The sequence below is a fragment of the Zophobas morio genome, unplaced genomic scaffold (genome assembly GCF_036711695.1).
Source record: "Zophobas morio isolate AGI-343-1 ecotype UQ-CSIRO unplaced genomic scaffold, CSIRO_AGI_Zmor_V1 ptg000024l, whole genome shotgun sequence".
NCBI lineage: Eukaryota > Metazoa > Arthropoda > Insecta > Coleoptera > Tenebrionidae > Zophobas > Zophobas morio.
The window spans coordinates 4,795,548-4,820,794 of NW_026972129.1; the positions used below are offsets into that span (position 1 = coordinate 4,795,548).

Genomic DNA, 25,247 nt, shown 5'->3' on the forward strand with positions numbered 1-25,247 from the left:
GAAGTTTCCGACTCACAGTTAATGGCGGTACATGTACATCAATTGAAAGACCTCTGGAAACGGAGACTCCTAGGGATCGATACTTAGCACCACTCTCTTTAACACAGCAATCAATGACATAGTTTTTGTTCATTCAATCCCCAGTTAAACCCCTCCTCTACGCAGACTATCTCAGTATGTACATAAAAGGTAGAAATCTCAGTTCAATAACTCATCTTATGCACAATGCTATTTTTACTGTTGAAAACTAGTCAGCGGTTACTGGTTTCATATTTTCATCGGGAAAAACGAGAGGCATTCTTTTTCCAAAAAAAAAAACCGAATGTTATAAAACTTTGGAACTCAAGACTCGTGCGCGTGCCCATCATTAGGCGGAGAAGTTGAGACTGGGGCGAGAAATTTTACACAACTCTGCTTTACGTGCAGTAATAGGCGCTTGTCAAGTCGTTCCACATTGATCAACCTGTAATGTCCCTTTCACAGTTGAGCATCTATTAACAATCTGTACTAAAATGCACTATGCACCGATCCATCCTCGGCTCAGATCTCACTTTCGAGGGTCTTCTGGAAAACTTCCCTTCAGCGAAAGGTCGAGCATTCAATTTCCTCAAGGTAACACAATTGTACTCCCACATCTAAGTAACTGTCTTTTCAAAAATCTTTTGCCCTAGTTATGATGTCTATTTTTACTAGCATATTGACGAGAGACTATCTATTTCTACTTCCCGAGCGTAAGCGGAGTAATACTCGTAAGTATTGTAATCGGCCGACTCTCCACTTTTATGTTTTCTCGACCTTTTATGACCCCTACAGTACGAAGAAATAGGTCTGTCCGTCTGTTTGTCCGTCTGTCTGTCTTCCGTCCCGGATTTTTATTAGACAGATAATCTTCGAAAGCACTGGGCCGATTGTTGTCAAATTTTGTATTTATTTTGTTTGTATGTGTCACTTCAAAATTGTACATAGTAAATGGGTTTTATATTGTATAAAATAAAATAGTTTTGCACATGTAGTTTATGACTCCGAATTGAATTTTTACCTGAAACGTCCAAAAAATCAAAATTATGTAACAACATTTTGCAATGCAATTTGGTATCTGCAAAACCAATTGCTTTGAAATCATGCAGATGATTTACAGTTATGATAAGCATGATAAACTTTTATTCAAAATATATTTACTTGTCCCCTCCAAAAAATTGATGACGTCACCTCAAAAGTTTGCCGAATAAATGTACAAAATATGATGAGTCTGTACTTGTGATTTATCATTGCATTATATTTTTTGGATTTGCGCATACAGGGTGACTCAAAAAAATTACTGAATGCGTGAATTTATTTTATTTATTTAATCAGGAACTACAAAACCGAATGGTATGAAATCTTGGAAATGTTTTACAGTTATCATAAGCATGGTACATTTTTAATCAAAATGTATTTGCTCATCTCCCCTAGAAAATTGATGACGTCACCCCAAAATTTTGCTGAATATATCCTATCTAAAATGTACAAAATATGATGAGTCTGTACTTGTGATTTATCATTCCGTTCATATTTTTACTTCCCGAGCGTAAGCAAGGGAAGTATTGTAATCGAGTCCGTTGGCCAACTCTCTACTTTTACGTTTTCTCGATGTTTCATGACCCCTAGAAGACGAAGAAATAGGTCTCCCATTTCCGTCTGTCCGTCTGTCCGTCTGCCGTCCCGGATTTTTCTTAGACAGATAATCTCCAAAAGTACTGGACCGATTGTTGTGAAATTTTGTACTTATATTAGGAATATCATGTAGATGGTAAAACGCTAACCAAAACTTGTCTAAACATCCCCACCACTAATGCGATGACGTCACTTCAAAATTGTACATAGTAAATGGGTTTTAAATTGTATAAAGTAACATAGTACATGTAGTTTACGACTCCGAATTGAATTTTTACCCGAAACGTTCAGATTTTTGGAAAAAAAAAATTATAAAACAACATTTTGCAATTTAATTTTGAATCTACTAGCCCGAGTGTTTTGAAATGTTGCAGATATTTTAAGGCTATAAAGAGCATCATAAATCTTTAGTCAAAATATATTTGGTTATCCCCTCCAAAAAATATATGACGTCAGCTCAAAATTTTGCCGAATAAATCCTATCTAAAATATACAATATATGATGAGTCTGTACTGGTGATATATCATTCCATTCATATTTTTTGGATTTGCATATACGGGATGACTCAAAAAAATTAATGAATGCGTGAATTTATTTTATTGAGTTAATCAGGAACTACAAAACCGAATGCTTTGAAATCTTGCAGATGTTTTAAAATTATCATAAGCATGGTAAATTTTTGATCAAAATGTATTTGTTCGTCCCCCGTAAAAAATTTATGACGTCACCACAAAATTTTGCTGAATAAATCCTATCTAAAATGTACAAAATATGGTGAGTCTCTTCTTGTGATTTATCATTCCATTCAAATTTTTTCGATTTGCATATACGGGATGACTCAAAAAAATTAATGAATGCCTGAATTTATTTTATTGAGTTAATCAGGAACTACAAAACCGAATGCTTTGAAATCTTGCAGATGTTTTAAGGTAATAAAGAGCATAATAAATGTTTAGTCAAAATATATTATCTTATCCCCTCCAAAAAATTAATGAATGCGTAAATTTATTTTATTGATCTACTCAGTAACTACAAAACCGAATGCTTTCAAATCTTGAAGATGTTTTAAAGTTATCATAAGCATGGTAAGTTTTTGATCAAAATGTATTGGCTCATTCTCCTTAAAAAATCTATGACGTCACCACAATATTTTGCTGAATAAATCCTATCTAAAATGTACAAAATATGATGAGTCTCTTCTTGTGATTTATGATTCCATTCATATTTTTTGGATTTGCATATACAGGGTGACCCAAAAAATTAATGAATGCGTAAATGTATTTTATTGATTTAATCAGGAACTACAGAACCGAATGTTTTGAAATCTTGCAGATGTTTTAAGGCATAATAAATTTTTAGTCAAAATATATTTGGTTATCTTCTCCAAAAAACTGATGACGTCAGCTCAAAAGTTTGCCGAATAAATCCTATCTAGAATATACAAAATATGATGAGTCGGTACTGGTGATATATCATTCCATTCATATTTTTTGGATTTGCATATACGGGATGACTCAAAAAAATTAATGAATGCGTGAATTTATTTTATTGAGTTAATCAGGAACTACAAAACCGAATGCTTTGAAATCTTGCAGATGTTTTAAAATTATCATAAGCATGGTAAATTTTTGATCAAAATGTATTTGTTCGTCCCCCGTAAAAAATTTATGACGTCACCACAAAATTTTGCTGAATAAATCCTATCTAAAATGTACAAAATATGGTGAGTCTCTTCTTGTGATTTATCATTCCATTCAAATTTTTTCGATTTGCATATACGGGATGACTCAAAAAAATTAATGAATGCCTGAATTTATTTTATTGAGTTAATCAGGAACTACAAAACCGAATGCTTTGAAATCTTGCAGATGTTTTAAGGTAATAAAGAGCATAATAAATGTTTAGTCAAAATATATTATCTTATCCCCTCCAAAAAATTAATGAATGCGTAAATTTATTTTATTGATCTACTCAGTAACTACAAAACCGAATGCTTTCAAATCTTGAAGATGTTTTAAAGTTATCATAAGCATGGTAAGTTTTTGATCAAAATGTATTGGCTCATTCTCCTTAAAAAATCTATGACGTCACCACAATATTTTGCTGAATAAATCCTATCTAAAATGTACAAAATATGATGAGTCTCTTCTTGTGATTTATGATTCCATTCATATTTTTTGGATTTGCATATACAGGGTGACCCAAAAAATTAATGAATGCGTAAATGTATTTTATTGATTTAATCAGGAACTACAGAACCGAATGTTTTGAAATCTTGCAGATGTTTTAAGGCATAATAAATTTTTAGTCAAAATATATTTGGTTATCTTCTCCAAAAAACTGATGACGTCAGCTCAAAAGTTTGCCGAATAAATCCTATCTAGAATATACAAAATATGATGAGTCGGTACTGGTGATATATCATTCCATTCATATTTTTTGGATTTGCATATACGGGATGACTCAAAAAAATTAATGAATGCGTGAATTTATTTTATTGAGTTAATCAGGAACTACAAAACCGAATGCTTTGAAATCTTGCAGATGTTTTAAAATTATCATAAGCATGGTAAATTTTTGATCAAAATGTATTTGTTCGTCCCCCGTAAAAAATTTATGACGTCACCACAAAATTTTGCTGAATAAATCCTATCTAAAATGTACAAAATATGGTGAGTCTCTTCTTGTGATTTATCATTCCATTCAAATTTTTTCGATTTGCATATACGGGATGACTCAAAAAAATTAATGAATGCGTGAATTTAGTTTATTGAGTTAATCAGGAACTACAAAACCGAATGCTTTGAAATCTTGCAGATGTTTTAAGGTAATAAAGAGCATAATAAATGTTTAGTCGAAATATATTATCTTATCCCCTCCAAAAAATTAATGAATGCGTAAATTTATTTTATTGATTTACTCAGTAACTACAAAACCGAATGCTTTCAAATCTTGAAGATGTTTTAAAGTTATCATAAGCATGGTAAGTTTTTGATCAAAATGTATTGGCTCATTCTCCTTAAAAAATCTATGACGTCACCACAATATTTTGCTGAATAAATCCTATCTAAAATGTACAAAATATGATGAGTCTCTTCTTGTGATTTATGATTCCATTCATATTTTTTGGATTTGCATATACAGGGTGACCCAAAAAATTAATGAATGCGTAAATGTATTTTATTGATTTAATCAGGAACTACAGAACCGAATGTTTTGAAATCTTGCAGATGTTTTAAGGCATAATAAATTTTTAGTCAAAATATATTTGGTTATCTTCTCCAAAATACTGATGACGTCAGCTCAAAAGTTTGCCGAATAAATCCTATCTAGAATATACAAAATATGATGAGTCGGTACTTGTAATTTATCACTCCATTCATATTTTTTGAATTTGCATATATCGGGTGACTCAAAAAAAATAATAAATGCGTAAATTTATTTTATTGGTTTACTCAGGAACTACAAAACCGAGTGCTTTGAAATCTACTGCGAAAAAAACAATAATAGGCATGCAGTCGTCACATTTCCGACAGCGAGAGAAGTACTGTCTAAACTCTTTAGACCAATTTTTTAGATTTGCTTAACAGGTCGCTCAAAAAAATTAATGAATGAGTCAATTTATTTTGATTAAATCAGCAATAGTTCACTCCATTTTTCCGAAAATTTGGAGATACAACACTGTTATTATTAGTATTACATTGCAACAACTCAATTTGATAGACACAAAATCTTGTAAAGTAAAAACTCGTTTGAAACATAGGCGCAGCACGCTTATTTACATTTACTTACAAGACTACAGGCGTGCGTTTGTTTTGTTGCGCTGACCAGGTTCCGTGAATGTGGTATAGACAAGTTATAATCAACCAATTGTGAATTACACCATCAAAAATAAAAATAAAATCCAATGTTTTATATAATAAGTGGAAGTCGAAGTAATAAAAAAGTCTAGGCGACCATCGGTATTCTTTGCAGCTTCTCTGTTTGACTCTCACGTGTACAATCTCAACAAGTGTTACCGCTTGTTGTCTCAAATTAAGAATGCTTATACATAAATGATTTTGAGTCGCATCTGCTAATACACGCGGCATACGTGAGTATACTGTTTCGTTATTTTATTAATCATAAATCAATATTCAAGACGACCCAATTCATTTTCCCGAAAATTTCGGAATACAGTACTTTTATTTTTTGTATTACACTACATTTATCCAAACTGATATACGTGTCCTTGCAAAAATGTTGATGACGTCATCGCAAAATTTTTTAAATTGCCCAGCTACAAAAATGTAATGAGAAAAAGAACATAATAGGCATGCAATCGTCATGTTTCCGACAGCGAGGGAAGTACTGTCTAAACTATTTAGACCTATTTTTTTAAATCTGAATGTCTACGGTGAAAACTCAACACGGATTCAAACACCATAAGTCCAAGTGTATATCATTTTGTAGAATAAAAAAAAAAGTACTACTGTAAATTTTGTAGTTGACGTCACTCTACTATCTACTATCATCTATTTGAAATATTCATACAAAATCTGACAACAATCGGTCGAGTAATAAAAATAGACAGACAGACAGACAGACAGACAGATGACAGACAGATGGATACTGGAGAATCGTACTCTTGGGGTTATGCAACGTCGAGAAAACATGAAAGTGCCTCAGCTTATCCTCAGCAAGTACTAAACAGATCTTAAGGTTTGAAAGTGAGACATATTTTACTTAGTAAACATGTCTTTAAGGACGATCAGTTCAAATACCCAATCTAGTGGTAAGGACAATAAAACAATGAACGTAACTCCGTGGATTTCGCAGTTAGGACACATCATTTTTCACCCCGTTCACTCCCCTTCCCCAGACAACCTGTCTAATTTAAAAACTCACGGGATTCCCAAACATTCATCCTCCAATTTACCCCCATAGGGGCGGAATTTCCAAAGATGCTTTCTTAGTGGTTGATGCTTATAACTCAAGAGGAACCTACTCTCCAAATTTCATGTTTCTAGCTTCAGCAGTTTAGTTGATAAATCAGTCTGTCAATCAAAACAAACAATTTTATATATTAAGATTATTCCAAATTTTCGTGTGAACGTCATGATTTAATTATTATTGTATAACAAATGAGCAGCCACAAAGAATTTGTTATTCTTATTAACTGAAGTCGTGTTCAAACAGGTAAAAAGACCGTCCTCGTTTTGCCAGCAAGTTAAGAAACAAACTGCACTAAATTAAGTGCAGAATTTAATTAATTCTCTAGATAATTGTATTTTCTCCAGCCATAATTTGTATATAAAAAATTTCTCAGCACTGGATGCTTTGTATTGTCATGTCAACCGAATAGGAGCTATTAAATGCATTAAATGCCAGCTCCATTTTTAAAATTCGTACCCATTGAATTTTAATTAATTTCAACTGTTACAAATTACATTTCAGTGAAGTCGTAAAGAAAAAAATCCAATTTGTGTAAGAGCCCGTTAAATTTCCATTTTTTTCAACTGACGGTCACACTTTTTGCTCGTCATTTAAATGGAGCAACCTGAAAGATCTATCCTCAGCGCATAATTTGTGTTTATCTTTGGCAGGAGAGCAACCTGGAGCTGTGGTAATACTATTCAAGACGACTGCAACTGCTCCCTTGACGACGATGCTGTAATCTTACCGCGGTATTCATACCCCTACTTATCTTTTAGACTCGACGGTTCTGAATTACTTCTTAAATATGCTGCTTAGCTTAGAAGCATCAAATTGTGCCTTTACAGTTTATATGTCTACTCCCTATAAAGTTATTTTATTGTAAAATGAATTGGTATCGCAATTGGAGCAGCAGTTTAACGTTTAATTTATTTAGACGTTAATAAGATTAAGTTACATCACATGCAACATTAAATTTAATAAAGTGAATTCATCGATTACAAAACATTCGATAGCCCTGATTTATTCATCCATCTTTTCGGTTATATAAATAAATAATATGTATTTTAGTGATATGATTTTATTGTTTATTTTAGGTGAAGAACTTCTCTTTTCTCTGCTTTACAGTAATGTGTTAATTGAAACATTCATATACCAAATTCTTAGATTTTATTCAAAATGTAATATGTTGTTGTTTTGTGATAATTTTCCTGTCCAGCGAAAATCATATTGAATACTACGTAGTGATTATTGCTCCGAAGATATGATCCTTCACTCTTTAGTGGAATAAATAATAATACATATTTTTGATATCGAAAACTAGTCATTATAAGGTTTGACATTTGTAATTTTAGATTTTTTATAACAATAATAATATTATAGGATATGTCAACGCTATTATTATCTATTACATTTTCCGTTATAACGTAGTTATCATAGAAATTATTTCATAAATTTAATTGAGACAAATGTATATGAATATCATATTAATTATAATTAGATACATATCAAAATACGGATAAGCAATATGTATAAGAATAAATATATTTTAAATATTCTGTGTGGGCAAATCTGAAAGTATTGATATAATGTTATTTAGACACAACTTCCCTCGCCCCTAATGCGATCGAACAAATCCAGTTTTTTTTTCTAAATTATAAAATTTGATTTTGCAAAATTGTATTTATTTTATAATAACCTCTACCTATAAGTAAAAAATATTGATAATAAAAATCATAGTGAAAAAAATAATCGGTAAAAATGGGATTGAAACCCACATGGGCCAAGAGAGATATCGGCTACAGTGTAAAATGCCACAAAAAAATTGTGTAAAATTGTCCTTAAATTACAAAAAGCAAATCCATTTTTTAAGATATAACCAGTCACAGTGTACGAAAAAAAAAGACCCATGAGGGGGCTTCAACATGCGACCTGCGCCAACAAGCGGTTACAGAACGTTCTTCTTCTTTCTTTACTACTATTGTAATAAAATCTTGATTTTGTCGTGAAAATATCGATGCCTGGGTAAAAAGCCCTGGCGATTCATAAACCACAACTACAGGAATATCTTATTTTATAAACTTTAAATTTACCACGCAACATTTTAATATCACGTCATGAAATTGTTGGTGGGGATGATCAGAAAAAATAATCTTGGCCAATTTTTTAATAAATATTTATTTCATATATTTTTTTAAATAAACGAATAAAATTTCGTTGATCTTATGCAATGAACTAACACAATGCTAATACCTTATCAGTTTCTGAGGTACTTCAATCAGAAAACTTGATTCTACAAATTTTACTTTTTTATGATAAATATATGCAGTAAAAATAAAAATACGGGTCGATTTTTAAACTACAATCGTACGTGAAAAAATTATGGAAAGTTTTTGACTTAATCAATTAAATCAATTATTTGATTCGTTGATGTTGATGAATCTTCTATTGTGAACCAAAAGTTCGTGTTGTATACGTTTGAGATGAATAGGCAACCAGTAATACGGTCAATGTAGTCGGATGAAGAATGAAATAAGCTTTCAAAAGAGAGGTCACTTTTTTGAACGTTAAGATTTTTCGTCCGCAAACATTTTTCGTTCGCATACACTTTTCGTCCGCAAAACAGTTTTTGCCCGCTGCTATGGGATACGGCATGGTGTGACGCCTGTGCTTGGATAATTTAGCAGCGTGCACGATTAACATAATCATAGACAGCTGATGTGACATTAATTGTCATTTTGAGTTGTTTCATTATTTTAATTGTCGTCTGTAAGCGTGTATTTGTGAATATTGACGATTAACAATAAAATTAAGAAAATGGAACAAAACGATGAAAGTAACAGCAGGAATTAATAATATACATATAATTGCATTAATTGGACGTTTAATATTAATTTTAGGGAGTTATTTTGTTTTGTAATTAAAATAAAGATTTGTTGTATTTAAAAAAGTATATACTGATTTTTAATTTGCTATAACCGGGGAGGTCGACGGAAAAATGTAATATGCACCTCGGCGAAAAACTGTCTATTGTCTGGCCTGCTTGCTAGCCTCGGCTGCGCCTCGGTTATCAATTTGCAGACTCGACTATAATAGACAGTTTTTCGTCTATTATATTTCGTATTATCTATATCAATATCATCTGATTTTATTCATTCATATGTTTTAAATTTCAAAGTTGTACCTGCAACGATTCTAAAATTATAAGAGAGTGGGCACACTTTTCAAACAGCACTGTAATTACTCAATATTACAGAACGCAAGTCTGGACTGTGTGTGGAAAAATACATATATTAGTTATATAAAAGTTAAGTTAATTTAATGAACCGTTATTTCCGCTTCCCTAATGTCAGTAGTTTCGTTTACCTAACTGATGGAACCTGAACTAATTCGCTTTTGCTTAAAAAAATGGCCGAAGGTCCTGAAGTACAGCCCAATCCCGCTTCTTTGAAAATCATAAAATTTGATTTTGCGATTTTTGTTTTCTGATAACCTCTATACCTATATAAAAGTTGATCGCGTAAATAACATCCACACAGCTCTTTCGCCGCCGGGGTGCAAATTCTAAGGGTCCATACAAATGTGGACAATATAAAATATATTTAAAGCCAAGGGGAAAAAATGTATTCTCAGAACATGCCTAACTTCGACTGTTTATGTTTATACTTCGAAATAATTCGACCATTACCACGTTCAGCTAACAAGCATCAGCGGTGACGTTTGTGTTAAACGAAATTGAAATTTGCTTTTTCTCCTCAAAAGACAGGAGAGGATTAATTAATTAACTAATTAATTAAGTTACAATGGACCAAAACGGTCCGAATATTATTTTGAGTAAGGAGTTTTTATTATGCAATTATTAATAAATATAGGCGGGGTGACATTACTCTATTCTTACATTTTCCAGAAAATGGAGTGAACCCTTTTTGATTTGATCAATCGAGAAATTGGAAACGCTGCGGAATCGGTAAAGCAAGCCGCGGACCGCCGTATCACACGTCCATTAGACAGTTTTGCGTGGTTAGGTATTATGTAACTAAAGAAGAAGGTTTAAACAAAAAAAGTTATGATAATAATTTTTTTTTTATTTATTTTTTTTATTGGTTAACGTTACCCAACAGGCCGGAGGCCCAATTACAGGGGTAACGGGGGACATACACAACACCCAGAGCAGGGCGGGAATCGAACCCACGACCCAAGGTGTGGCAGGCAAGCGCGATGCTACCTAACCCACCCGGGTCCTAATAAGAGACAAAAATAGGGCGGATTCATAAATAACAAATATGGGAATGTATTATTTTATGAAATTTAGATTAAGTTTAAGTGCAAAATTGTAAGGGGATGTCATCACGTTGTTGGTGGGGATGATGAGACAAATTTTGGTTAGCGTTTTACATCTACACATATAATTCTAAAATGTGGCAATAATGGGTCTAGTAGTTTGGGAGATTTTCTGTCTAATAAAAATCCGAAGAGATGGCAAACAGCAGACAGACAGAAATCATGAAAGCAGCCATTCGTCGGATGGACCCTATTACAATATTTCTTTAGCTAACGCTTGGGAAGTAAAAAAGAAGCATGCTATGAATATGTTTCAAGTGAGTTTTTGCAACAAAATTTTTGCAAGGGCACGTGTATGAATTTGAATAGATACAGAGTAATACTAATAATAACACTATTCTGTATTCTCAAATTTTCTGAGAAATATGAATCGTTCTTGGTTTAACAAATAAAAAAAATCGAGAATGAGAGGAATAGCATTCTGAACTGGGATTTTTATTTGCGAATCTGACGCTCTTTCAAGCACTCTACAGAATCGGCTTCTCTGAGTCCCTATTTATGTATCTAAAGAAGAGGAAAAATTAAAAAATTAAATAATAATAAAAACTAATAAACACATTCAAGGTGGATTCATAAACCACAAGTACGGGACCCCATTATTGTACAAAATTTAAAAAACCTTTATTAGGCGAAATCTTGAGCAGACATCATCATGTTATTGGTGCGGATGATTAGACAAATTTTGGTTAACGTTTTACGACCTACATTCCGAACATACGTATTAAATTTGACAACAATCAATCGGTAGTTTCCTAAATTGTCTGTCTAATAAAAATAGATACAGACGACAGGCAGACGGAAACGGGATCCCTATTTCTTCAAACTCTAGGGGTCACGCGATCATGAAACGTCCAGAAAATATGAAAGTAGCCATTCGTCCGATGGAAAATTTTGTAGTATACTAGATTTCCAGGCAACAAAATTTTTTTAAGAGTTGAAATTATTTTTGCGAAGCTTGTTCAAATTTTTTAACTGTAGCACTTATTGTTAACTTCTTGTTAAGTAAGATTGTCCGCTGGATACTTTGAATGTTACGCTTCTATTTTTATTTAGTAATTTTTCCAGTTTGATCTAACGAAAATACATGATTTTTATCTAAACCGTTCCTCAATCCCTAGACATATCCTAGTTTATTGTCATTTTGTTTTTTTTTTTTTTAATCAAATCCTTCGTATTCAGAAAATCCATTTAAACGTTACAGAAAAGCAGAGGCAGTTGGATAACCACACGAATGAATTGTGAACATTATTGTGATAGCATTATTCACCACTCTCTTTGTTGGGGCATGCAAAGTGAATCGAGAGCCTTGTAATACCACACTGAAGCGTAATCTGGATTTTACTGTCGTGTGAAATAATCTGACAAAGGTTTGAGCTTAATGTAGCCCGTTTAATAACTGCACACTCCAATATGTATACTTCTTTTTACTTTAAATTTTACGTAAATACAAAAACATGAAGCAAAAAAGCTCCACTACACAATTCATAAACGTAAAATTTGTTTCGAAGTGTAACACATGCAAGGAAGGATGGCATGCTAAGCAATTTTGTGCAAGTAAGGCTGTAAGCTCTGAAAATATTTTTCCCCAAGACATTAATTAAATCCACTATCGTATTAAAAACTCAGATTGTTAAAATCAGCATTAGTTAAACTAATTAATTACTTTAAAAAAATTAAGACAACATTTCTCACATACTGCTAAATATACGTGTAACACAACACATAACAGACTGTAATTTTAGAATTATTAAACCAACCCTTACAGCGTATAACACCAGAATCTTTATGTACACTCTTCGCAAAATACATAGGTGCAAGTCCACTATTAATTGTCATAATTTTTGTACATCGCAGTTGTAAAATTAATTGATGTTTAAAAGTGAAAATACATAACACCGGGGAACAGTGGATCTGCGGCAACCACTTTGAGGGTCGATTTTGGGTATTTCAGGTCTGCTGAATACGAACAAAATATTAGATTTGCCGAATTGGCTTTAGTTTTTGAGATAAATGCATCTTCATTATACGACCTCAGATATGTAATAAATATACGAAAATTTATTTTAAGATTGTTATTTTCAAACCAAACTGCTAATATATGTTAGGTATACATTATTATTAATCAAAAATAAAAATAAAAGAAAAGAAACATGTTTTTTGTAGGATTTTCTACAATATTTCGAATTAAGACAATTTGTTTTTGAAGTTCAACAGTAATCTGTCATCATTTGTGCTTCCATCGGCCTTTTCCCTGCTATTAGCTAGAATCGCCAAGACTGTTAAGAAATGGGTTCAAATGGCTATGCAACAAATTAATTTTTAATGTTCATGTTAATTTCTAATTTTTTAAATATTTATCTAGGATATTGGCAACACAATGGCGATACTCTATTGTTTTATGATTCTCCTAGAAAATTTTTGACCGCTAAGATAAAGCTGTAATAAAGAAACAGAAAGATTTGATGGGAAATGTTTGAAAATAACATTTTTGGATGACTTTTCGTGAACTAGAGACATTTCAAATGTTCTGATCACACAACAGATTACTACAACAATAGCAGTAACTGAAAGTACAATCAAAGCTAATACTGCATAAAATTTGATTTTTTTGTTCCCCTGTGTAATGTAAACAGTAGGGTGATTCAAAAAAAAAAAATTATTTTTTTTTTCGTGCAAAGAGGTTCAAAAGTTTCTTTTCAACGTAAAAAAATACCAGTTAAAATTTGAGCTCTTAATATTAATATTAAGACCGTCCGCATCGCGTTTTTCTATTTCCCATAAGAATAACATGGGAAAATTTTTGTTTGCACATTCTGATTTTTATTGCTAGCCCGTCGTGTGTCGTGAAAAAAAGTCAATCACATATTTTTATAGAGAATTGAACGCTCTACAAAAAGTGTCTCCTATGATTGTGCGAGAAACCTGATAGTTGAAGAGTTATTTTAGGCTAAAGTTAAATTTATCCAAATTTTGACGTTTTTGATGCATTACAATAAATTTGATGGTCTTATTGGAATAAATCACCACAAAAATTTATACACATTTTAAATTTAGTTTTTTAAACAGTAATTGTTTATAATTTTATGCTATAATAAGGCCAGTAAAACTCTTTCCGAACATTTTCAGCATCAGTGGGTTAAAAAATCATAGTCAGGTTTCTCGCAAAATCATAGGAGACACTTTTTGTAGAGCGTTCAATTCTCTATAAAAATATGTGATTGAATTTTTTTCACGACACACGACGGGCTAGCAATAAAAATCAGAAGGTGCAAACAAAAATTTTCCCATGTTATTCTTATGGGAAATAGAAAAACGCGATGCGGACGGTCTTAATATTAATATTAAGAGCTCAACTTTTAACTGGTATTTTTTTACGTTGAAAAGAAACTTTTGAACCTCTTTGACACGAAAAAAAAAAATATTTTTTTTTTTTGAATCACCCTAGTAAACAGTGATAGTGACAAATCGAAATGGAGAAAAAAGACTTAATGAAAATTGATAAAAAACGTATAAAATCAAAATTGCTTGTCTAAAAGGTAGTTCATGTAATAGTCGTCGGGATATAATTGGTGTTATAGAAAGAAATGTTTGCAATCTTTTACGTACGCGTAATAAAAATCATACTTTTCTTATTGGGCTCTAGTCATTGGGGTCGCAGATATTCCAGTGGCGTGGCTAATAAAGGAGTGTATACTTTTGTATAATTCTAAATTACATGTTTATGAACAACAAATCATTTTTCATAAATTCTATATCGATTTTATGATCTGTCTATTGAACTTAATCCTCTATCTGTTATTATTCTAGAAAATATGTATCTACCTATACGAGTCCGCAATGGTTCTCTGTGACACCAATGACTCATTTTGAAACTGGCGCAACCGCGTTACAACTAGTGTAGCTCAGTGGTAAAATATCTGCTTGACAAACCCAGGTCGATGGGAAGAAACTAGCCACCGGCATACCCTTTTTTTTTTTAATTTTCTACACAGACGACAGACAGACGGAAACACAAAGCGTAATTTTTCATACTCTAGGGGTCATGAAAAGTCGAGAAAACATAAAAGTGGCCATTCATCGGATGGACCCTAATACAATATTTCCTTACTTTACGCTCGGCAAATAAAAATAGGGTACTATCAGATGATTGCCTAGCAATCCCGCTAAGTATAAGATTCTTGTATACAATGAGGGCTATTTCGCGACCAGTACCGACAATTATGGCGATTTACTGTTTTGTTCGAGAATATTATTTAGAAAATTGGGTGTTCCATCATAACGTAATATCAACTCTTCGCAAAACTCTAAGCACCGGTTAGGGTCGTCTCGATGCAGTTCATGAATTAAGTGCACCTAGTACGGACGGTATTTTTCTTTTTTAAAGCATTTGTTAACAAATGTGTGGTCGATATTTGAGTTTAAAGCAAGTTATTCATCAAACGCACGCGGATTTTCTTCGGCTTCCAGTAAAATATTTCATTTGATGTCTTGAGGTATAGGAGGTCAACCTTGTCTAGGTAAGTCTCGTCTAGTACATACCATGTTGCCAAAATTTTGCTACTATTTTATTTACTGTAAATCTAGTGTTGGGGATCTATCAGAATGTTGTTAATTAATTAAAGCACACGCTTCCTCATGACTGCTTACTTTGGCACCGTACGCAACCATCGTTACAATTTCAATTCTCTCAGTTCTGTTGAACGCATCATAATTCTTATAAATAATAACTGCCAAGGCCTCTTTTGAATAATGTGTCACCTTTTGTAAAATTTAACAAGTTTAATAGGAATTCGGAGCTCTCGGACACCAAGAAACTTCTTTTTATATTGTTCCAATGTAGATACTTTTTACAGATAAAAACAATATTCTGGATACCATGGCTTCAACAGTTTGGAATCCCTTGTTTGTTTCCAATGAAAATCGAATTTTTGTTTTTTCAACTATGTATAATAGGATTTTTTCCAAAAAAAAAGGTTATGTAAGGTACAATTTTTTTTCTACGACTATTTAACTAATAAAAGATCTATAAGAACAGAATTCTAAAGAAAAAGTTGGGGTTGCCTTTACAACAAATCGTTGATCACGTCACTCTGCAAAACCGCGGTTAAAAAATAGTTATTTATGATATAAGTTCAGTGTAAATTTTACTTTGAACAACAGTGTTAAACTTTTAAACTTTTAACACCAGTGACATAAAGTGGCACTTTTCTCCTCAATATTTTCAAGAAAACATTTTTCAGTAATAATTACAGAGCAATAACAAAATTTCTATTAAGTGCATTTTAAGACAAAAAGTCACCAAGTCGAGAATGGACTGAGGTGCGTTTAAAATTAATTGCAACGCTCGAGGTACAATCTTCTGTGAAACATTTTACTTTACTACTTTTTCCGGGAATGTAAAGATATAACTGGTACCGCTGTTTAAATTACCTATAAAGCTATCGACTTGCCAAGAATTTTATATGATTTACAAAACTCTAAAATAGATGATTTGTTGAGATATTCTTTCTCAAGTCATTGGCCTTGTGCAACTCGCGTAAATGTTTTTATGAATAGTCAAAGCGCATTAAATTTCAGGACAACATTGAGTTTCTCTTAGCTGGAATTCCGCGAAGACTTTAGAATTTTTTGATCTCTATGTTTATCATACAATGTTCTAATTTGTTTCAAGTTTTAACAATTACTACAAATTGAAAATGCAAATAAGTATCAAAGCAAAATTTACATTCTTTTTTAATGGAGAGTTAATTGGATAAAATGTCACTAAATTATATGTAGAATCGAGACAAACGGATAATGTCAGTAATCATTAAATAATTTCAGCGTGATTACCTCTTATTATGTATATGCACCACTGACGACGATAAATGATCATAGTAAAACCACACCTAACTTAATGCACAACTGTTATCTCATAGAACGCCGCCGCCATATTAAGAAGGGTGGAACCGTTGTTTTAGTGTTTTAGAGAAAATATATACTTCATGTGACATTTCATTCTATTGTCATAACACAACTGTATACATTTAATAAAATTCAATTATTTCTTTTTTTTTAATTTGTTCTTATATATTTCTTTTTCGTTTGTTATTTTAAAGAAACCACCGACCAACGTTTTGGTGTCTTCTATTAAAGAAGAAAGAAATACCAATAATTTCAGTTAGGTACTAGTTCTACAGTAAAACCTAAACAAATATTCCAAAATCTTTGTATAATTTTTGGAATTTCGTTTAATTTTATCAAGGTACGGTTTGTAAGCTACATCAGTATTTGTTTGTAAGATTCTCTAAAGCACAATAATCACTTATTTTAAATAGTGAAACAAACAAATCAACTAATTACATACCGCAACACATCATAAAAGAACAACTAAGAATGAGTAATATTGTGGCACAAATACAATGTTTTTATAATTTTATAATAAAACTATAGAAATTCAAACTTTATGTTCAGAAGAAATTGTAATGATTTCTTATAGAGACAGAGATGTGAACGCTTTAGTATTTTAATCTTTGGAAGTATTTAGCAGGCATTATCATGAGACAGTTTTACGAAATTCACGAAAATTAAATGCGTCGTTTTTGAAATAATAAAAAGAATTAATAGATGGACGCTTTCTAAGAAAACAGTAATCACTTTAAAGATGCAATAAAAGATAAAACTATATCAGGAAGACACCACTGTGACTTCAAAAACACAAGAAAATTTTACGCAAGCTGAGTTTTTTAGCTAAATTATCAAAATATAATACAATGTTAACTAATTTTCTAAGTGCCTTGACCATAAGATATTCGGCTATTATCGGGTTACACTGAGATCAGGAAGTTCTTCTCGTGTACAGAAAATGACAATTTTCTTGTCTGCAGACGTGCTTGCGCTCTTGTCAAATATTTTCGCAGAAACAGAAAAAGTAGAGAAGTATTTTGTGCAGAGTTAATATATTATTAACAATCTTAATTTTTTTCGTTCCTTATGTACGCTATAGAAAATCATACCTCTTTTATTATGATATTCCACGTTCTTTTCAACATTTTAACTATGCTTCAATTACATATTTCAGGTTTTCTAATAATTGTATGTTAGACGAAAGTATCGACATATTCTTGATAACTGTAGTAAAGTTTTTAAATAAAAAACAATTAGCAGGCCGCAAAGAATTGTATTGTTCTAGATTTGAAGTTAAATTTTGTTTTTCTTTATGTACAAAAATGTTATATTAATTCACTATCACTATTATTATTATTTAGACCCACCACTGACCGCAAATGACCGTACGTATTTCAAAAACAGCACATAAAAGAACAGTGGAGATATTATTCCCCTTGATCAATTTATCTGTTTTCGGGTGTCTAAACAAAAACCTGGTCAAGAGTGTCTTTTCCGAAATGAATTTTGAAAACTGTCATCCACTTGCCACATCGACTGTTGTGAATTAATAACCGTTAAATTGAGTTTGACACAGAAATGACAACTGTCTCGAACACGATGCCAAACACTACGACATACGAAAAACAACAATAAAATAGAAGGGAGCCCTCTTGACCAGGTTTTTTATTAAACATCTGTTAATTCCACTTACCTTCTAAGTTACTACCAAGTGCAAAAGATGGAGGCAAGGCAAATGAATCTTCTCCGAACACAGCCGATTGTAGTGAATAAAGTAAAACTGCTACTAATGTTGTCAATCTGCAACAATTAACGCATATGTATTTAGTCTGTATCACCATTATATCTTCTTTTTGTTGTTTTACGACATGTTGAAGAACGGGTGTTCACAAAGTAAAAAAAAACTTCCATAATGAAAGTGAACAATAGCATTTAACTATCACTTACCAGTAAAAAGACGCACCCGAGGTCGCGAACCTAAATCTAAAAACTCCCGAAAAATGAAACTGCAACAGTATTATTTATCCTAGAAGAAATATACTTAAACCTTTAATTGATAATGATAAAAGCAATCACAATTTTCTTATAGCGAAAGTCACAAAACAACTCGTCAGATACCAAAAGTGAAACCAAATATAGGTAATCAATAAATAAAAGCATATATCTATATCACATTAAAAATGGACATATGATTTATTTTAAAAGAACCTATTTCATCTAATGTTAAAGCGAGTAAATTTGAGTCTAATTTATGTTATTCGAATAAGCCTAACTTTTCATCGAAAGACGTCGCAGGAAGATTCTATAATTCCACGCCTAGTAGAATGATATCTCAAATTTTCTAAAAACGAAGCTGCCTCCAGCACCAACAACGTACGGCCATTCAAAATTTATTATTAGAATATTTGCGGTTTTAGGACAAACCGTAAGCATCGAGGTGAAAGGGCGTCTGAAGCAATGCCCAGTGTACTCTTTAGGATCTCATAAATTCAAAAATGTAGTGATGTTTTTTGGCATATTCCCAAACGTATTAATGTCTACAGACTGTATTGTACAAAAACCATTCCTGTATCCAACAAAAAATCTTCCATGGTTGGTATGCTGAGGACGTAATGCCAAATATTTTCTAATTATTTCCATCATATCAAGTCCCTTACAAAAAATTTTCTGGAAATTTTGGTTTTGGTTTTCCGGATTTATCTATGGAATAACGGAATAAAAAATTTATTTTGCTGTTTTAAAACCATAATAACAATAAAACTGACGTTGAAGACAACTAAAGTTTATTAAACAATCCTTTTGCATTAAAAAATGATAAATTGTTCAAATCACTGGCGGAAGCGAACCAGTAGTTCCACTTACACGACACTGTGTTGGTTGACGACTGATCGTTCCACCATGTAGTTTAATATTCAATTGCTATTTCAGTAACTTCTTAGATTGCTTGTTCTCTTTTATACTCACAAAATTTTTAATAAATCTTGGTGTACTTTCTTTGGAACCAACTTAATCACAATCAATCACAATTATTCATTTTCGATGGCTTTTTGGCTTGTTTACTGTTTATGAAACAAACGAATACTACCACTACAGCCACAAACAACACCCAACGATCTGAAGGAAATTTTGCATTTTTGCGCAAATAATTAAAAAAAATATTTGATTGTTGTCAGTGTTGACGTTTCTCAAATAAAAGTCAAATTCAAATTTAGATCTCAAAATTTTGGGTTTGGGGAGCAAAATAGAATAAAACCTTGTATTACACCCGTGGTTAAAATGAATGTTTAATTCGTGGTCATTAACGCGCTCGGGGCTTCCCGGCTTTTGCGGTTAAACTGACCGCTCAATAAAGTCATTTTAACCGCTTGCATAATAATAGACAGAGTTTAAGTGATACTTTACGTGACGGAGTATGGATGAATATCTCACGAATATACGTCTACATTGAGTACTAGCTTTGACCCTTTAATAGATCAGGTTGAAAGTTGAAAATCAGCTTCGAACTTCCCGGGCGAGCTTCCGAGTTCATTTTAAACCGGTTCTTTCGTGTGAACGGACCTTAAAGGATATGTTTCGAAATACATATATCATTTGAACGTTCATGTTACGACAAAAGGCTTTATTATATATTATATATTCTAGGGTAACTATTCTGGCTACACAGCTGTACTTTACAAGTAATTATAGTAGCCTGCATAGATATTGTAGCCGTCCATAGAGTCGAAATTTGCGAATAAAATTAAAATAAAACCGGTTCAAACGGAGCCGACGGTGGCTTGCAAAGTCTGACGTCACTCTGGCACACGTTGCACAGAGACGTATTTAATATTAAATGTCATTTTTTCCGTTATGATATCTGTTTAATTTCTGAGCTGAATCTCGTCAATAAAATCGAAGCTCTGTTCACTGTACACAGGTTGTGGTATGGTATATTCATCGTTGCGGAGGCAAGTGGAGCGAAAAACCTAGTCATCTTAGCAGCAAACACGCCTATAAACTAGTCCACGTGGACTGTTTGTTTCCTGTCATATTTTAGTTTGCTTGAACCAATTGTGTTGCACCAAACGGTTATTACACTTGTTGAAATAAATTTTCAAACTTCCATCTTTCTCTAGATCATCGGTTTCGTAGCTGTGTGACAAATCGTTTGTCGTAGATAGAAAATAGTAAGATTACAGTGACCCTAATATTTTGTGCAAACGGCCTTAAATACACCCCTGTGTGATGTGACGCGTGCCGTAGTGACAGAACTTGCAAGCCGTCGTCGGCTCCGTTTGAGCCGGTTTTATTTTATTTTATTCGCAAATTTCGACTCTATGGACGGCTAGTTGTTGTACCACGATGAAATTAAGATTAACAAATAAAGGAATGAATATTTTATAAACTCATTTTGCGTGAAAACGAAAAAAAAAACTGTATAATGGAAAATGAGTTTCTTTGTTGGTGTTTTTTTTTCTCACTCCGCTTGGGTTATGTTGGACTCAATTACTATTTCCACATCATATATATTTGAAATTCTATTCTTTTAGGCTATTTAGACAGAACTTCCCTCGCCTCCGAAGATCAGTCCAACAAATTTAGCGTGTTTGAAAAAAATGTGATTTTGCGAAATTTTGATTTTATTACGGCAATCACTACAAGTTAAAAAAATTGAAGTTATTTAGACAGAAATTTCTTCGCGCCTGTAGTGCAGACGAACAAATAGAGATTCTTCAAAAAATTATAAAATTAAATTTTGCGAATTTAATTTTTTTTTAATGATAACTCCTATAAGTTAAAATAAAAAAACATGTGGATTTTTAAAATACAGGTAAATAACTACGCTATGCGTATGTTTCAAGTGAGTTTTCCCACACCAAAATTTTGTAGTGATGTCAATAACACTTTATCAACAACACATTTCGATTTGAGTAGGTGCAGTGTAATATAAATAGTAACAGTATTATACGAGTATACTCAAATTTTTAAGAAAACGAGCTGAAGGGTACTAGATTTAATCAATAAAATAGATTGCCTCGGTAATTAATTTTTTTGAGTCAACCCGTGTATGTGATTCTAAAAAATATTAATGCGTTTATGCATAATTCATCAGTATAGAATCATAATATTTTACATATGTTAGGTACGATTTATTCGGCAAAATTTTGAGATGGCATCATCAATTTTTTGAAAGGGAATAAACGGATAACATACCTTGATTAACGATTTGCAATGCTTGCGATGAATTTAAAAGGCTTGCAAGTTTAAGAAAATTTTGTAAATAAAATCTAATGTTTGTAAACAAAATGAATAAAAAACGAATTAAAAGTTATTTTCCACTTTTTAAAATAAGGGAATCAATCATAGGCTGTTCAAAAAATTGCTCACCAACTCAAACGATACATGATTAAATTCAAATCTAAGTTCGAGAAAAAAGATTAAAAAATTCTTTACATCAATTTGACGTTCACTTACAAAAACAAATATTATAGATAAATAGAACCAAAAACATGAAAATTTACCTAATCATAATCTTTATTGACAGTTTTACATAGGGTTTTGATCCGAAAGAGGCTCAGAATATTATAATCCCTCATAGTGACGGTGTTTGCTCATAAGTTTAGACAACTTTACCTCCAAGCGTCAATTTAAATAAACATCTGATTTGTAAATGCTGAAACATTAATTAAAAAAAAAACTTTATTTTTAGGACTTCATATAACTACATAATATAAAACTGTAGTAAGTACTAGTAAGTAATCATAAAATCATAAAATCTCTATAAGTTATAGACATACATATAGATAATAAACAATACAGATTCCATCATAAACCTTTGAAATAATGATTCATATTTTTCACAACATTTCATGCAAAGAATATGGATAAAATTCCCAACATTTGAATCGTCAGTTGCAAATAAGACTCTCCTGATCCTTTTTTGTTATCACGTATTTCGAAATATATAAATCAATTTCGCTATGAGATATCGACCAATATACATTTTACACCTTGAAAACATTGTGTGATACATTTTATTTTACTGTCGTTCTGTCGTGTTCTTACAACTGAAATAATGAATAGTTTAGAATGGAACTGAGGTAAAGTGAAAAGTGCTGACTGATAAGATAAGCAATTTATATGTAGGTGTATTTAGAACTTTAAAAAATATTTAATGTCTTATTAGACGAATAAATTGTGATTACTTTACGTTATTTACACTATCTTGGGAAATAACTCAGGAAGCCTATGTTTGTTGTTAATGATGTTATTACATTGCAAATACCAAAACTAATGCATTTATTGTCTTGTCCATTAGTGATTGATAACGAGGCATCAAAAAAGGAGCTTGCAATTCATTCAGCTAGAGGAAGTTTTTTGTTAATAGCACGTCATTTAAGTAAACTAATATATTTTCAAATGTAGATTCTTTTGCGAATGTCAATTTCAGCGAATCTTTCGATGGACCGGAGAAGGATCTATGTAAATTGCAGTGGACGCATATGTATGTATAAAATAACATACTTGTATACGTGTATTTTATGAATCCATGATATCCAGATTTTTGCAAATAAAATGTGTGACAACATTTTGCAATTTAGCTTTGATTCTGCAAAACCGAATACTTGTTATTTCTCATTGCATTTTTAAAATTGCTTGTGAAGACAAAAAAAAATGAACGAGTCAGTTTATTACTGTTTACTGTTACTATTAGTATTACACTGCACCTGTATAAATTGAAATACCTCTCCTTGTAAAAATATTGAATACGTTATAATAACACTTTGTAAAGAAAAGCTCAGTTCAAACATACGCATAGTACGTTCTTTTACATTATATACATATCTTTGTTTTAACTAGGATTCTCTTAAAAAAATAAAATTCGCAAAATCAATTGTTATAATTTTTCGAAAAGCTGGGTATGTTTTGTTGTACTTTAGGGTCGTGGGAGGTTCAGTGGACCAGTTTTTATACAGGGTGCCGCATCCAAGTTTGTACAGAAGGAATTAATAAGGGGAATTGGTTTTTATTTTATAATATCTCCCCAGATCAGTTTAAAGCTGTTATTGGGGGATGTATTTGTAGAGGTAAGTAAGGTAAAAGAGGGCTACCGGCCAGTATTTTTTTCAAATCGTTGCATCGCGCCCATTCGCTGTAAAAAGACTTTAAAAATCGTATTTTGAAATTAGTGCTTGTTCCGATCTGTCACGAAACGTTCCGTCTCCGTTCGGCGATCGTGTCTTTGGATTCGCCATGGAAAATCGAAATTATTTTATCCAGTGTGATGATTACTGTAGCACAAAGTAAACGCAATAAATATAAAAATTTGTCCATTTATTGGTGCATGGTCGTAGTGCGCGCCCCGTTAAACGAACTATCTCCGACTACATACACCAAGAAGCCCGAGATGAAGCCCTTTGAGCAGTTCATCTTCCTCAACACATCCATCAGCAGCATCGGGACGCGTTCTGGGGACCGGTCAAGCTGAGTTTTACTCGCACTGCCTCCCACAGTAATCAGTTAATCACTGAACAACTCCAGCATCCCTTCGCAAAGCTCCATACGTGAGAAGTTTGTCCTCTAGCTTCAGTTTTTGGGCATAATGCTTTTTGAAACTCTTGAAACCCATATCTTTGAGATCCCTAGCAACTGTGCTCTTGTGACGAACGTGCTTTCAGGCGGCAAAAATTCCATTCATGCTTAACGGATGTTAAATCAATTGAATTCAAATCTCTGGTGATTGGAAAAAAAAATGACATTTACCCAAAATTGCCAAAAAGCCTTTGGCCGTATAAATTGAATGCTGTCCATTTCTCTGCTGTTATCAAATGATATTTAAGCATACATACCAGTATATCTTCCCGAGCTGAAAAAATGAACAAACATGTATATGCATCTTGTACATTGTCATGAAAGCTATTACTCATTGATTAAATTAACCATTGAAGAACAAGCAGGTCTTCGCTTTATCATCTAATCGCAGTGGAACATAGGTAGTATTCTTTTTACTAATAAAAACTTCTTAAAATCTACCGGCACTGACAACATAATTTCATAAAATATTTTGTGCAACTTAAGAATTTATTGCGTCTAAATTGTCCTACAATAATCATCACACTGGAAAAAATAATTCAATTTGAGTTGTTCACTGATCTCTGAGTGAATGAGAATCGAAGAATAATTTCTAAATTCACTTTGAGAATCGAAATTCCACGCTAATCCAAAGACGCGATCGTCGAACTGAGACGGAACGTTTCGCGACAAATCGGACCGAGCCCTAATTTCCAAACACGATTTTTAAAGCCTTTTTACAGTGAATGGGCGCGATGCAACGATTTGAAAAAAATACTTACCTCTACAAATGCATCACCCAGTACTAGCTTTAAAGTGATCTGAGGAGATATTATAAAATAAAAACCAATTCTCCATGATAATTCCCTTTGTCCAAACATGGATGTGGCACCCTGTAGAA

General features: G+C 32.3%; 1 protein-coding gene across 5 annotated transcripts in view; it reads right to left on the minus strand.

Moving 5' to 3' along the window:
- Mp (Multiplexin) overlaps positions 1-25,247 on the minus strand; it is a 250,562-nt gene that overhangs the window by 129,136 nt on the left and 96,179 nt on the right. For all 5 annotated transcript variants that reach the window (XM_064064824.1, XM_064064822.1, XM_064064821.1 and 2 more), the window contains exon 3: positions 18,489-18,595. In XM_064064824.1, the coding sequence (XP_063920894.1) occupies positions 18,489-18,595 (107 nt within the window). The remainder of the gene's footprint in view (positions 1-18,488; positions 18,596-25,247) is intronic.